General features: G+C 49.5%; 5 protein-coding genes across 5 annotated transcripts; 2 read left to right on the forward strand and 3 right to left on the reverse strand.

Annotated features, from left to right (window-relative positions):
- Positions 1-466: 466 nt before the first annotated feature.
- On the reverse strand, positions 467-2,456 carry GGS25DRAFT_508512 (zf-DHHC-domain-containing protein). Its single transcript, XM_049262483.1, has one exon. The coding sequence runs from the start codon at positions 2,282-2,284 to the stop codon at positions 845-847; it is 1,440 nt and encodes a 479-aa protein (XP_049113400.1). The 5' UTR covers positions 2,285-2,456; the 3' UTR covers positions 467-844.
- A 224-nt stretch (positions 2,457-2,680) lies between these two features.
- On the reverse strand, positions 2,681-3,988 carry GGS25DRAFT_508513 (RNA-binding domain-containing protein). Its single transcript, XM_049262484.1, has 2 exons — positions 3,485-3,988; positions 2,681-3,387 (listed from the first exon to the last, which is right to left on the reverse strand). The coding sequence occupies exons 1-2, from the start codon at positions 3,731-3,733 to the stop codon at positions 3,169-3,171; spliced, it is 468 nt and encodes a 155-aa protein (XP_049113401.1). The 5' UTR covers positions 3,734-3,988; the 3' UTR covers positions 2,681-3,168.
- A 628-nt stretch (positions 3,989-4,616) lies between these two features.
- On the forward strand, positions 4,617-6,438 carry GGS25DRAFT_508517 (MFS general substrate transporter). Its single transcript, XM_049262485.1, has one exon. The coding sequence runs from the start codon at positions 4,698-4,700 to the stop codon at positions 6,084-6,086; it is 1,389 nt and encodes a 462-aa protein (XP_049113402.1). The 5' UTR covers positions 4,617-4,697; the 3' UTR covers positions 6,087-6,438.
- On the reverse strand, positions 6,432-11,314 carry GGS25DRAFT_508519 (uncharacterized protein). The gene is made up of 2 exons (XM_049262486.1): positions 10,458-11,314; positions 6,432-10,028 (listed from the first exon to the last, which is right to left on the reverse strand). Exons 1-2 carry the CDS (start codon positions 10,872-10,874, stop codon positions 6,753-6,755), a joined length of 3,693 nt encoding a protein of 1,230 aa, XP_049113403.1. The 5' UTR covers positions 10,875-11,314; the 3' UTR covers positions 6,432-6,752.
- Positions 11,315-12,445: 1,131 nt separating this feature from the next.
- GGS25DRAFT_525792 (glycosyltransferase family 2 protein) lies at positions 12,446-13,786 on the forward strand (the record flags this gene model as incomplete). The annotated part of the gene is made up of 1 exon (XM_049264863.1): positions 12,446-13,786. The coding sequence occupies one exon, from the start codon at positions 12,446-12,448 to the stop codon at positions 13,784-13,786; it is 1,341 nt and encodes a 446-aa protein (XP_049113404.1).
- Positions 13,787-15,027: the final 1,241 nt, after the last annotated feature.

Below are 15,027 nucleotides of genomic sequence, written 5' to 3' on the forward strand. Positions count from 1 at the left end.
ATATCTATCCTGCTTAGGTATTGTACCTTCCCACCACTTTACTTGCCTTCGAGTTAATATGTTACCTACCTACCTACCTATAGGAATGGCTAGATACCGGAGATCCTACTGTACCTACCGATTTATATACTGTACCAGGCAGGCTGGAAAGCAAATGCGATATACATACATACGTACTTCGTACTTAGCATCTGGGTACTCGCCAGTGCTATTACAGAGTCCCCTGACCTAGGTTAGTATTTTAGCATAATAGGTGATAGGTGATACATACATACATACCTAGTTACTGGTGTTGTTACAAAGAGCTGGGTTGGAGAGCTCTGTGTGTGTGTGTGAGAGAGAGAGAGAGAGAGAGAGAGAGACCCTAGTAACTAGGTACCTAAGAGGGAGGACAGAGCAGTGAGAAGAAACGAACGAACGAACGAACGTGAAGAAACACACCATAGACTGGAATGGAACACATATCGTTCTTGTTCTTGTTATGGTTCTTGTCTCATTAAGTGATTTGTCTACCTATTCATTCATCCACCAACCAACCAACCTACCCAAACTAGGGTAGGCATTTAATTATGTAGGTTAGACTAGTTCCTTGTTCATTGTCGCAGTCCTCCTCATTCGTTACCTAACCCCGATTTCACGACCACTGATTACAGCATTCTTAATGCAGTTGAACTTGTAGAACCTTTTACCAGTCGCGTAATACTATACGTATGTATAGGCAAGTACAGGCACGTATAAGCAGTAGGTACGTAAGTACCAACCCTTCACTCATGTACAGTACCCTCATGTACAACACCAACACCAGACCAACGTCACATCACATACCCTTTTCACTCCTCACTCCTCACTCCTCATAATCATCATTATACACACGCCTCTTACGCTTCCTAATAAGCTGCGCAAGCGGCACATCGTCATCGTCCTCGTAATCCAGCTCTTCGCCCGAGTCGACTCCAAAGTCAGCCAGGCGCTCGCCATCGGCGTTCGTCCAGCCTGATGATTTCTTTGTCTTCTTCCTACCACCGATATTGGTGACACGCTGGCGAGTACTGCTACCACTACCACTGCCGCTACCACTACCACTGTACTCAGGCCGAACCTCCTCCAACTCCTCCAGCATGCGCGAGCGCGAGAACGCCAGTCGCGATAACTGCGCCTGCTGCTGGCGGCGTAGGAAGTCCTCCTTGTTCTGACTGAGCACGATCTCGCCATCGGCATCGCGTGCGCGCGCACGCCACATGCGCTCGTTACGGATCTTTTCCGGATCGACAGGCGGCCACATGCCCTCGCGATCGTTGAGGCAGTTTTCCTCGTACGCCCAGCCTGTTCCCTCCATCCCGCCGCCCTCGCCGTTGTGGGGGGCGACGGTGGGGTTTCCGGCGAAGGGGAAGGCCCAGAGGAGGAAGTTGCGGGTGCCCATTCCGGCGGCGATGTTCGTGAATATGCCGATGTCGTAGGGGAACTCGACGGGCTCGAGGGCGAGGTGTGGGGCGGAGATGTCACCGCCGGGCGCGCGCTCGTTGGATAGCCACCAGGAGTCGGTCGAGCCGTCGGATGAGGAGGCGTAGCGTCGCTCTAGGGCTGATTCGTGGCGCTCGATCTCCCAACTCTCAATTGTGGTGGTATTGAAGATTAGGCCTTTGAGGGTTGTGAGGAGTAGGATACCCAGGGCGAGGCTTGTCATGCCGGCTACCAAGGTAAGGACGGTCAACATTGCAAGTTGCGTGAGTGTCGGGCCGAGGTATGCGGGAAGGTGACGGGACTCGTAGAGGGCGATGAAACGCATCGACTGGAGGTAGAGGAGCATCCAAAGCGAAAGGTTGGTGTACAAGAGAAAGCGCATGAAATGGGGAAAGGTTTGTAGCGAGACGCAATTGCCGGTCCAAGGACAATGGTGGTCCATCTTGGGAATACAGCGGCGACAGGTTTTGCAATGGTGGGCGCGGGGAGGCTTAGGCGCTATACACTTCTTACACCAGCGTGTTGTTGGACCTCCTCTTCCTAGATAGCCCTCTTCGGCATCTTGCTTGTACTTCTTCTTGAGACTCGGCGGGTAGACATATCGGCCGGGATCGACGGTGCAAGCCTTGTAGTACGTGTACCAAAGACAGCCGAGGAGGGTGTTGAAAGTGTACTTCTCGGCGGTGGTGAGGGGACCGGGGCTCAAGTCTGGTGAATTAGCGAACAGCCATTGCGATGTGTAGGCCAAGAATGCGATGAGAAGGCAAACTCCAGGAATAAAGAGACGTTGAAGGCCTGGCTCGCCGCCGACAAAGAATGCCATGATTATCTATGAGGCCATTCCAAATAAATTGGAATATCACCTTGTCTAAACAAGAAGAAAAAGAAAGCAGTTCATGCGACAAAACGACAATTAGTGAAGGGAATAAAGTTGGTGAATGTTTTTTTCTTTTTTTTGGAGATGGAGAATGTTGAAATGGAGACCTCGAACGATGTGGACAGGGTTGTGTTAAATTCCGAGATGGCGCGGTGCGGAATTGTCAAGCGCGACGTCACTCATGCAGGAACCAACCCTGTACCAACAGGGATGGCCTTACTACATACTGTAGTACATAAAACATTCACAAGGTGTAAACGGCTTTGCTATATATCCTTTAAACCAGTATTACTTACAACGCTTAATTATTCATATTCATTTAACGATGTTTTATATAATCATCCATACAATAATATTTCTATCATTTATCACTTGTCATAATTCACATAATTCAGTACGGAACAAAGATATGGTCTCGAGAAATGGTCTGGAACGAGCTTTGTTGAACAGGATAGGTTAGAGTACTATGCAGTTCTAAGCTTAACTAGAAACTACCACGTATGTCTAGACATAACTCCAGCTCTAGCTAGCCTTCCTAATTCCAGATGTAAAGCACGTAGGCATTGTAGATGTTGTCATCGTATCACAACTAAAAGTTCCTGTTAGCAAAAGTTCCTCTTCCAAGGAGAATAGCTGGCGTTTGACCTACCTATACGGAGACGAGTTACATGCCGACATGTCCTTCTTTATTCTGGCGACATATCGGCTAAGACCAGGGCGTAACTTCCTAGCACTCCAGCCAGCCATATATACGTCCATCCTCAAATGCCTATACCACCAGAAATTTAGGCATGAGGTGGTGGGTTGCTACGGAGACGAGGGTCAAGCCACTACTCTCTATCCCCATCCTTGTGTCCCTCCGGACTGCGGCTTCGGCTTCGTCCTCGACCGCGATGCGACTGGCGGGGTCCTCTATTGCCCTTTCCTGGCGGTGGTCGAACAAATGCGAAGTCGACCTCGATGGCCTGCTCCACCAACTTCGTGTGGTGCGCGCCGTCGATGGCGGCGCGGGCCTCGTCTAGGGTCGCGTACTCGATTAAAGCGTAGCCCTATGGTTCGAGTAAAATAGTAATTAGCATTTGACATCCCCAGACATAGATAGAAAGAGAGTGGGTAGAGATAAATGGAGGAATTGTATAGGCTCACCTTGACGTAACCGCTTCGACGGTCTAGATTTAGGTGGAGATTCTTGATCTCGCCAAAGTCGGCGAACTTGTCGTGTAAGGCCTCTTCGTCGGCCTCCTCGTGCACATTTGTGACCATGATGATCCAGCCCTCGATCGATCGCACGGCGGTGGCCTTGGTGTGTGTTTGCATATCGCTGACATTGGCCTGGGTGGCTTGGGGGGAGCCAGGCTCGTCAATGTCCATCTCGATTTCAATGTCGGATCCCATGATGACGGTATTATTTGTTGTTTTTCTTAAAAAGGTAGTACAGGTAGTATACCTGTGGATGATTGAAGGGCACAATCACAAACGAATGAAGTAGTATTATCTATAAATGCGCAGGTGTTGCACTTTAGATATTTTGCGACGTGAATGAAGGAAGATGGAACTGGAAGCTTTTTAGGCTAAGAACTTATTAAAAGAAGAGTTAAGAGCTGCCGTTGCATTTACAGCATTGAATTTGAGGTAAGGAACAAATGTACCTAGGTAGATTTTTGGTGCGGATAAATGATGATATATAATTGGCTCAAGCTAGCTATCACCAAGGCGGGGGATGGGGCATCTTAGATAATCCATTATTCACACGGCTTATACCCATTTACACGATATAATCTAGTATAGAGATAACTACCTCTATACAATACAATACAATTATCCATATCGACATGATCTTCTCATGATTTCTCCTTTTGACGCAACCGTCTCCAAAAGTTCCATGTCATAAAAAGTCGCGATGTCGGAGATATCAATAATCGCAATGACACCATTGGTTCCAACTCCCCTGCGCATATCCAGAACATGCGTTGAGCTCGAAGGGCGTCGGGTGGGTAAGTTCGGTTGGAAGTGTCCAACAGGAACACTCCAATCGTATGAGGTAGGACTCGCAGGTATGTATGTAAACATTGAAGTAGGCAAGTATAAGTAAAGTTAAAAGCGATGTCCATCTCAAAGCTTGGCCTCAGTTAGTATGCCAGGCTAGACATCATCTTGGACATCATAACCGACTAAAACAGTCCAAACCATGGCGCCCCAAACCCCACCAGAAAGCACCACCCCCCTCGAAGTCCTCGAACTCGAGAGCCGCCCACCATCATCACCCTCCTCCTCCTCCTCCTCCTCCTCCTCCTCCTCCTCCCCCACCCCAACACCCACCGACCGCAGCAAGCCAGCCTACCTCGTGCTCCTCGGCTGCATGCTCGTGCAAGCGCCGATATGGGGGTACTCCCTCGCCTTCGGCATCTTCCAAGAATACTACACCTCCAACGCCGCCGGAATCGCCTCCCTTCGGGGCCCCCACGACGCCGCCGCCATCGCCCCCATCGGCACCTCCCAGACCGGCGTGCTCTACCTGATGATGCCTGTCGCCTTCACCCTGCTAACGCGCTTCCCGCGCCTGCGACAGTGGTTCGGTCCCTTGGGCCTGGTGCTGACGAGCGGGTGCCTGCTGGCGTCGTCGTTTGCGACGACGGCGGCGCAGCTGGTCGCGGTGCAGGGCGTGCTGCACGCGGTGGGCTGCGGGCTGCTGTTCAGCTCGACGTCGCTGTGTCTGGACGAGTGGTTTGCGGAGCGGAAGGGGCTGGCGTACGGGGCCATGTGGTCTGGTAAGAGCGGCTTTGGCGCGGGTATGCCGTTTATGACGAGCGCGCTGCTCAACCGCTACGGTGCCCGGACGACGCTGCGGATCTTTTCCGTTGGTTCGGCGGTCTTGACGATTCCGCCGCTGCTTCTTATGCGTCCCCGTCCTGCTGCCGATGATACCACCACCGCCACCAGCACGTCAGAAGGAGAAAACGCCGTCGAAAGCAGCAACAACCGCAGCCGCGGCCGCGTCTCCTTCTCCTTCATCTACCACCCCACCTTCTGGGTCCTGCAATTCGGCAACATCCTTCAATCTCTCGGGTACCTCATGCCCTCCACGTACCTCGCCTCCTACGCGACCCTCCTCGGCTTCCCCTCCATCACCGGCCCCATCTTCCTCGCCCTGATCTCCCTCGCCTCCGTGCCTGGCTCCCTCCTCATCGGCCTGCTTAACGACCAGCCGAAATTCAAGCCCACGACCGTGATCCTCATCTCCTCCCTCGGCAGCGCTTTACCAGTTTTCTTGCTCTGGGGCCTCGGTGGTGGCAATGGCAATAGTAGCAACAGTAGCGGCGGCAGTAGTGACAGCGGTAGCACCAGCACCAGCCACCTCGCAATCCTCGTCCTCTTCACCCTCCTCTACGGCTTCTTCGCCGGCGGCTTCAGCTCCACCTGGTCCGGCATCCTGCACGAGCTGAAGCGCACCTCTACCACCACCTCTTCTTCTTCCACCGACCCCCACATCGACACCGGCCTCATCTTCGGCATGCTCCTTGGCGGCCGCGGCCTCGGCTTCGTCCTCTCCGGCCTCGTCGGCCCCGCTCTGCTGAAAGCGAGCCCCAGCAACCCCAACAACCCGCTGCGCGTCACGGGCGCGGCCGCCGATTTCTCCGGCTACGCGACGCAGTACGGCCCCATGATCATCTACACGGGGTTCACGGCGCTGCTCGGCGGCTGGGCTTGGTTCTGGTCGGCGGGGAAGCGCGTGATGAGGGTTTTGTGATGAAGAGGACGAGGACGAGGGCGAGGGGGTCGAGTCAGTCCGCCTTCAGCCATTTACTCGTATGCTAGGAATATTAGGCATCTTAGATAGGTACCTACTTTTAGGGTAATGTGTGTGTACTACTGTAGGTATCTACCTAGCCAGGAGAAAAGTAAGGATCATGTAACCGGTACCTATTACTCGTTAAGAGGTTGTGGCGTAAGAGTCAGAAAGACAGCAGGGAGCATGACCTTATCATACTAGAAGAGGCCCGTCACTTATTACGCAGACGTAGCAGATAGATGCTACCAGGTAGGTACAGCACATAGGTACAATGGAAACATAATCGTCACAAAAAAACATGAATGTGTCATAATTGATTCAATTATGCAATATCACAGCGCCCCTGATGCGGATGCGCGTAGGTTATGGCCTGACCTATTACCTGACACCAGGTTCCTTCCTAGTTGTACAATGCATCCTATGCAGACTCCCTTTTTAACGCCAGCCATTCGTGGGTCTCGTCATATAATAATACAACAATCAAATCAACCCAGCCTTCAGTAATGACCGAACTCCAATAGCAATGCTCTTAATATCTCCCCCTTATGTCCGTACAAGACGCCAATTCCAAGTATTCCCTCTTCCTCCTGATATGCCCTTTCGCAAGTCCCTTTTGAAATCTCTTCAAAAATCCATGATGCCGTTCCAGGTTTGATCCTTGCTCATGGCACTCATGATGGTGTACTCCGCGAACTCTGCAGTCATCTCTTGACCCGTCCGTTTCTGGCCCTCGAGGGCATCGTAGAGATAGTAAATCTGATCTCGCTTGAGATCACGCGCCCTTCTCAACTTGTCAATCTCCGCACCTAGCTTCTTCCAGACTCTACGCTGAACCGATGGGTCGAATTCATTGTAAGCGGCATCCTTCTTTTGCAGAGCTCGTAGAAGATGTCTCTCCTCGTCCTCCAAGGCTTTGATTACTTTGGCCAATGCTACAGCCGGGTCTTGTGATGGACGCAAAGTGGACTGGTCTTCATATTCCACTTGTTTCGATCCACGTTTCGGGACACGGTTGGTAACAGGAATTGGCTTATCCACGCGGACAGCTTTCTTGTTGGCCGCCTGATCTCCACGGCCCTGCGAGTTGATCCGCGAACATACGATGCAGTTGCGGCAGTCATGATCATGACAGAGACCGTCAAGGACGCGCTTGGCGTCATTAGACAGCTCAGTCTTGCTCGACTTCTTCGCATTCTGCTTCTCCATGATCTTTTGCTGTTCGAGGGTAATATCGTCCATGAACAGGGCCGAGGTCATGTTATCTTCGTGATCCATCTCTATGTCGAATCGAGCACTGTCCGAGTTACGACGGTGAAACCTGTCTGCATCGGATGCTTCGCTTGTAATGCTCATGCCACTTCCTCCGGACTTGACACTGAATCGTCCAGTAAGATCAGGTTCTGAACTGGGCTGGTTGAGCTCGGTGTTACGGACATTCGATCGGCCGAAAGAGACCTTTCTCGGGCTTGTGTCGTTGGTCTTGGATTTTCGCCCACCGGTGGCAGTATTGGTCGCCGTCTCCCGCTCGCGGTACTCTTCAAAATCAGTATCGTTCATAGTCTGTGTTGTCTTCTGTTTTCGCGAATTCAGGCGAGAAGGCAGAGTATCCTTCAGGATTCCGACGGGTTGGGGCTTAGTCGAGCCTGTTCGTTCCTTAGACGTAGCAGCAGATACTGTTCGCTGAGAGGTGGCAGATCGTGATTGGCCAAGGGGCATGATCAAAGGCGGAAGACTCTGACTAGCCTGGTCACTCATGTCATCGTCTTCGAAAGCCGATGATTCCTGTATGAAATCATTGCGTTGTGGCTGGTTGCGAACTTGGCGAAGGGCGTCCCGCAACTTGTGCATCTCACCTTGCGTGTAGATGCTTGCAAAGTCAGATCCTTGGGTGAGATCAATCTGTTGGGTATAGTCGTCTTGCATCGGCATGTCGGTTTGTGTTGTGCTTCTAGCTGTATTCTCACTGGCAACTGACTTGCCTTTCGGGTCGACAATACGTGTCAATCTAGTGTCTTTCTGGCTGTTTGTAGCGTTCATGAATTCCTTAATTTCGCGAGTCATTTGACGAGCCTCGTTCACAGCGTTCATCTTCCGATCCAATTCGGACTGAAGCTTGGCTGAGTGATCAGCAGATCGCTTCAGCTTATGAGCAAGAGCCGATTCCTTGTCGGTGATGAGCTCTAATTGCTGAGTCAAGGCGGTTTGCTGCTCCTCGTATTTGGCGGCTTCCTCCTTGCTTTGCTTCACAATAGCCTCAAACTGGTCGCTGATCCGGTCAATTTGTTCCTTCAGACGCTCGTTAACTGCCGCTAGACGACGCTTCTCCTTCTCGAGGACCATGCGCTTGGTTGAGAAATCAGCCTGGATATCAATAACTTGCTGCTGGAGTTCCGCATTCTCCTTGGCAAGCTCGCGATTCTGTACTTGAAGTCGATACTTAATATCCTTGAAGTCGGCAGACATCGGACCGGCATTGTCTTCGGCCGCATCGAGCAATTTCTGAAGCCGAGCGACGTCGTCTTGAAGATCATGCGTTCGTCGATTAAGCAAAGAGTTCTGTTGCTTCAGAACCTTGTTGTCGTTGAAGAATTTATCATTGTGACGCTCCAGGCTAAGGTTGTCTTGCTTCAGTATAGCCTTCTCCTCCGAGATCATCTCATATTCTTTCTGAACCGCCTCTAATTCTCCCTTGGTGGATTCAATTTGAGCATTTGCATATTGGAGGTCCTGCTCGAGATCTGCGTTCTTCTCGGACATGTTACTGTTGTGTGCACGGAGAGATTGATTTTCTTCGAGCAAAGACTTCCACTGTTGGCGGATGGTATTGTTATCCTTGCGCAGAGACTTGTTTTCCAACTCAAGCGCGTTGGCATCTTGCGTAGTGTCATTGTACAAGGACCCGACATTTTGGCGAGCCGCATTGAGTTCGGACTGAAGATGTTGGATTCTGTTCAAGTGCTCAGTGGCGCTCTTAAGAGCCTCGTCGCGCTCCGCAATGTAAGACTCGGTGTGAATCTCGTTGATGCTGATCTTACGATTGGCTTTGTCTAAACGAGCTTGCAAGGAGTTGACTTGCTCTTCTAGTTGAGTCTTCTGAGAGTGCAGATGATCGATCACAGAACTCTCCGAGTCAGATCCCATAGCACTGTCCTTTCGAGATTTGTACTTGGCGACCTGAATGTGAAGTTCCTCCACTTCCTCTTGGAGTTGCTCCGCTTGCTTAGAAACCAAGTCATCATGCTCCTTCAAGGCGTGGACTTCGTCTTTGATCTTATCCAAAGATACGAAAATCTTCTCCTCGTCTTCGGGGATGGCAACTGCTTCGACATCGGCATGGTGGCTTGGGGTAGTCGTAGATTCGCGATCGTGAACTTTGCCATGCTTCACGAAGATAGGCATGCCATTTCTCATAGAGGATAGCCGCAATGCACCGGATATGAAGTCATTCATGTGGGAAAGGTTGGGTAGAAAGAAAGAACGTGCGGTCTGGTTAGGAGTTGCGGGCGTTGCGACATTGTGCATTCCCGATTGTCGTTCCATGAGTAACTTCGCGGCATTCTGTGGTTGCACCGAGGGCGATGACTTGGGCGAAGCTTCCTTTGCAGATTGTTCGCTGGATTCAGCCTGTTTGGATTGGGCTGTTTTAAGGGTTTCGAGGAGGGCGGTAACATTGCCACGTCGCGACTTGGGACCCTTAGCACCACTGGGTGTCGATGCACGTCGTCGGCTACCTTGTTCTTCTAAGTCTTGCAGGGGTTGAATCAATGGCTCAGAGAGATCCAAAGAGCATTCAGATTCAGTTTGAACTCGCGGTTGCATCTGAGCACGAGATCGAAGAGCGCTACGTAAGGTGCCCGCATTTCGAGCAGTAGGCTCATTCGTAGGCTTAGCATTCTCAATCTAATGGTTTATTAGCTCTGCACTTCACGGAACAAGATTGCGATTAAAAACAACAATTGATCTCGTAGGCGAAGCAGCAAAACGAACAAATCGCTGACGGGGTGCATCGACTGTTTCGCTTGCACCTCGAGCTTGCTTGCTAGGAGGAGGGGTAAAATGGCAACGCGAAATATCAGGGTTGGAAAAAACAGAACAGTGGGATGAGAGAGATTCAGAGAGAATGGTAGACTCTGAAGGAGGAGGAAGGTTCCCTCGACGGGTTCTCATAAAGAAATCAAAATGTGATCGTGGAGGTTGTCCAACACGTGATTCCTCATTCATTCTTTCCACCCTTTCAATTGAAGCTTGGACCTGCTGTCTCGTAATCTCTGAATTTTCTCTCACCCGGGCGTAAAGATTATTAAATTGGTCGATAAAGTGCTTACTTACCTTATCTCGATCAGAATCATCCGCTCTAGGGGTAGCCACGATCGAAGAGTTGGGGCTTCCTCGCGGCGTGACATTTTCCTTCCCGCGAGGATTTGGGGTGTTGTCAATGGAATCTTCCCACACGTCAGTTTGGTGATTCCAGCGGCTCCATTCAGGGAATGTTCGTCCAAGGGCTGAGGTATTGACTTCGAAAGAGGTGGGTAGAGTCGGTTTGGTGTTGCGCATGGAAGGAAGGTTGATAGAAAGGTCGTCCATACGGCGAGTGGATTCTCCTTGGGGACCCATTGTTATGTTAGAGGTAAGTGTGACGGTTCCGTGGGAGCCAGTAGATGATGGTGGTGAATTAAAAGGATTCTCGGTATTATGATGCATCTCCCTAAGGATGCGGGACTGGTATCTATTCGGTTTCGACTCCATATGACCCGACCAGCGTTGAACGCGAGTGGGATGGAATCGAAAATGAGGTAAAAGTACCTATAAATACCAGTTAAGGTGGAATAGCGATGCTTAGCATCAAAAGACGCGTCAGAAGACCTATAGACGGTGTTAAGAAGCTCTATGATAATAAGTTAGAGGGAAGACAGGGCTGCTGTTGCAGGCGTTGCTAAGCAGACGCGAGCAGCGCGATAAATGGTAGTTGTGGGAAGACGCGTCGTAGCAATGAAGATCGGGTTCAAAGCAGGCGCGCGTGAGTCAATCGATTGATTGAAGTTCAGTAAAGTTTTTTGCAATGAAGCAGGATTGGTTTTATGTGCATAAAAGCGTTGGAAGTAGCAGATTGACAGAGTTATCTGAAAAGCAAGAAGCAGTGTGCGTTCTGTGTGTTCTGCAGATCGAGTGTGTTATGGAAAAAGAAGTTGTAAGTGGGAGAGTTGGGAGAGCAGAAGTCGAGTGGAGGAACAATCTGATATGTTTACTTTGCTTAACTAGCTTGGTGGGGCCTGGGTCGCTGGGGTGAATTTAGAAACCTTATTATCCACACACCCTGCGTACCTTCCTCTTATACGCCAAAAATGCTTGCCCCACACCCCTTAGGACGTTCAAGGCGCCTTCCAATAATAAGACTTTGCTAAGTACACACCCCCTCAACCATACTCCCATTCAAAACCTTATGACCATCAGGAAGTCGCGATATTCACACTGCCTTCCTACTAGGTACCCAAGTTGGTTCTACACGGAAAGAGGACACCGTGTACCTTCCACATAAGTATCTCAGTTGAACCTTCTATAAAACGACCGTATTGCCCTAAACTTTAGTGACCTATCCGCTGAATGCAAATACCCCATAGTGGTAGTTAAAGGGGTATATTATAGGGCATATGTACCTGCTTGAAGAGTATGCTGATGGGTAGGTAGGTAGATTGGGGTCCGTTGGAGGATTCTAGAGGAGAGGGATGTCGTAGTGATCGGACTGATTCCGACTGAACGTCTCTGTTCTTAGTCAATCTTCAATAAATGATGTAACTGATGATCTGTGATGATATCAAATGTGTATGTGGGCTTTTGGGATGAGAACTCAGTGGTAGAGGTGTATTTTGCCTCCTGATAGTTCGGGACGTGGCATCCAGACAATGCTAGCGACGGCCATTGCTTCCCTTAGAAAACCCCAGGTAGGCATCTAGTAGGTAGAGTAAGGGGTAGTGACTGCAGGTGCAATGCATTGTGCAGTTCACCACCTTTGTTAACCTGGGGACAACCGAGGCTGTCACCGAACAGAAAATCCACCAAATGGTTGGGAATCACTGCTGACAATGCCTTGTTGTGCCATTGAAGGACACACGATACTGTTCTGATACACGATGCCCTCTACAGGAAAAGACAGCATCCTTTTTGTTAGTATATCGTTGAGCTTATAAATAGTCTATTGCACCATGTTCTACCTCGCTCCTGATCGTTGTCGATGCGACTTTTCCAAAAGATTTATTTCTTCGTCGCCGAGGTTAACTACCTACTTACCTCTTACAACGATAAGCCCATAATCGAACAACATGATTCCTATGATTGATATCGCGAAGGTTACCGCACCATCTCTGCTTATGACCCTATACTTTTGGGATTACAGAGACCGCAAAGAGACAGCACGATATGCCAGCCAATACAAGCCATTTGCTATCAAGACAGACGATGCTACCTTTACGCCTAATGATGTAAGCGTCGTTGTACCAACCATCGATTGGGATGAAAGTACCCTACCGGCCAACATCAAGACTTGGATGAAGAACAAGGTTCGCGAGATAATCTTCGTAACGGTTCGACGCGACGCAGAGAAGCTTCGTGAGTTTCTTCGCACGACCCCGTGCCTCGGAGATATAAGGATGCCCTGCGGCGGGCTCCCGATACCGGTCAAGGTCGTTACCGTAGAGCAGGCCAACAAGCGTAGACAGCTCTGCCGTGGCTTCAATGAAGCAGAAGGCGATATCATCGCTCTGGTTGACGACGATGCTCACTGGAAGACAGACCGAACCATGATAAACTTGCTTGCCCCTTTCGAGTACCAGAATGTCGGACTTACTGGGGGGCCTATCACGTCGTACGTACCCGAGGAACGTCAAAACGAGAGTGTTATCACCGGTTGGGAGGTTGCCGCTCTTCGTATTCGTCATAGAAGAAGGCCTGGTATGGCGGCGTTCTATGCTGCTGATATGTCAACGAACTTCACGATATCGGGCCTCACGATGCTGATGCGGGCAAAAATTGCTCGGGATCCTTACTTTCAGTACCTGTTTATTAACGACACCTGGGCCGGTGTAAAGGAGAACTCCTCGGACGACGCATGGATCACTCGCTACATCTTATTCCAGCACCATTTCCCCAACCGTGAATACTCCACAATCGAGCCGACGGAATGGAAACTAGGAATGCAGCTGACTGACGACGCGGAAGTGCAAACCGCGCTCCTACCGGATAGCCGTTTTGTTGGCCAGTGTAAGAGATGGTATAAAAGCGGTCTTCGCCATCGATTGAACTGCCTGCTTTACGAGCCAGGAAGAGAAAAAATGACCCAAACTGCACCGTATATGGCACGGAAGATGCTCGGGGGTATGCTGAATCCTATTTTTACCTTTATCCGCTTTGTACTGTGGTGCCTTCTGATATGCTGGTACCCTACAATAGCCTGCATTGGGGGTATGTATGTCTTGTATGCCTGGATAAAGAGCCTCATGGCCTTCATTGACCAGTATCCTTATTGTGCGTCGAAAATTTGGGCTGCCGTGCTTGCTGACGAGCTATACTTGATCTCGGACTTGTATTCTTGGGCTACCATCAACCAGGACGCGTGGCTAAACCGGCCGAGCGTTGATGGTACCCCTGAGTCACAGACTACCTAGTAAGTACAAGACTCTTCCCGGTCTCTTGTCAGTCAGTACCGAGATTCTATATTGAATCATATGTAAGGTGAGCTCACGGTAAGCTCAACATAACTCGCTTCTCTCGTACTTATCATCTTTTTCATTGTTATTTTACAAAGTGTTAGGAGATGGGGCCTAAAATGCGCAGAACAACTAGCCTTGAAGGTATCTCCCCAGGGACGATAAAGACTATATATACCATAGTACATCGATTGTGACTTTCTTTGTGCTAGCTAACCTCTTTCCCTCAGATAGCTTCTAGGTAACCCTTGAGAAAAAGCATTGTTTTCAGGGCATTGGTTTTATGATTGTTTAGATAGGTATAACTAGTAGTAATTATGCAATTGTTCATCTTTTTTCAAAGTAAGCAACAATGTTAACTGCCAGAACCTCCTTATGTAAGGATTCCCCTTGATGTGGTGTCTAGCTGGAATAACAGAAAGGCCATGGAGATTTTCTAACAATACTCGGTGCTAAGCAACCTCTTCTATTTCGTCTCGCTGGACAATCCCACTAACCCAAAAGCTCGTGGAGTAGAAAAGTTAATGGCGAACGAACTCTTTATGATTGGCTAATGAACAACGCCAAAATGAAACACTCTCTTATGAAGACTTAGATCTCTATGAATCCCCTATTAGGAAGGTCATACAAGGTATTTTCTTTTGTCAACCTAACTAGGTAGGTCAGGTAACTACTTAGGAACCTCAATACTTGTCTGGCAGTGTGTGGAAAGGATTCTTGACATTCTCACCTCAGTTCGGCGAATCGGATAGACAGGATAGTTAGTGGGCATGAACTGTTCGACAGTTTAATTATACTCACATAACTTCATAGTTCTTTCAACTGGTACCTAATAAAGATTCTCCGCGTGTGAAGGGGTTATCCAGGAATGATCGTCACACTCTTATATCAGATTAGGATTGACAGGCAGCAAGATTAAAGAGGCTCCCAGGAACTTTCCACAATAAAAGGTGGGAAACCCCAATGTCAAGCTTTGCTAGGAGTTAAAGTCGACGATCTTGGCGATCTTGGTGATCTCGAGAGTTTAGTCTCGCCTCAATATCCAAAAATAGGTTACAGCACCTAGTATTGCTTTTCAGCAATGATATCATGCTACAACCTCCCAGGAACCTTTTTGCGATACCGAACCTGTGAGCATCGTGTGTGACTTTCAACCTCAGCCCACCATTATACAGGCAACGAAATATCTTCATCGAATA

Source organism: Hypoxylon fragiforme (assembly GCF_022984875.1).
Source record: "Hypoxylon fragiforme strain CBS 206.31 chromosome Unknown GGS25scaffold_9, whole genome shotgun sequence".
Taxonomy (NCBI): domain Eukaryota; kingdom Fungi; phylum Ascomycota; class Sordariomycetes; order Xylariales; family Hypoxylaceae; genus Hypoxylon; species Hypoxylon fragiforme.

Excerpts from the sequence above, each read along its gene's own strand:
- GGS25DRAFT_508512 (XM_049262483.1), bottom strand. The coding sequence starts at position 2,284 with ATGGCATTCTTTGTCGGCGGCGAGCCAGGCCTTCAACGTCTCTTTATT.
- GGS25DRAFT_508513 (XM_049262484.1), bottom strand. The coding sequence starts at position 3,733 with ATGGGATCCGACATTGAAATCGAGATGGACATTGACGAGCCTGGCTCC. Across the intron at positions 3,388-3,484 it reads GTCGAAGCGGTTACGTCAAG|GGCTACGCTTTAATCGAGTA; the intron begins GTGAGCCTATAC and ends CTCGAACCATAG.
- GGS25DRAFT_508517 (XM_049262485.1), top strand. The coding sequence starts at position 4,698 with ATGCTCGTGCAAGCGCCGATATGGGGGTACTCCCTCGCCTTCGGCATC.
- GGS25DRAFT_508519 (XM_049262486.1), bottom strand. The coding sequence starts at position 10,874 with ATGGAGTCGAAACCGAATAGATACCAGTCCCGCATCCTTAGGGAGATG. Across the intron at positions 10,029-10,457 it reads ATGATTCTGATCGAGATAAG|ATTGAGAATGCTAAGCCTAC; the intron begins GTAAGTAAGCAC and ends ATAAACCATTAG.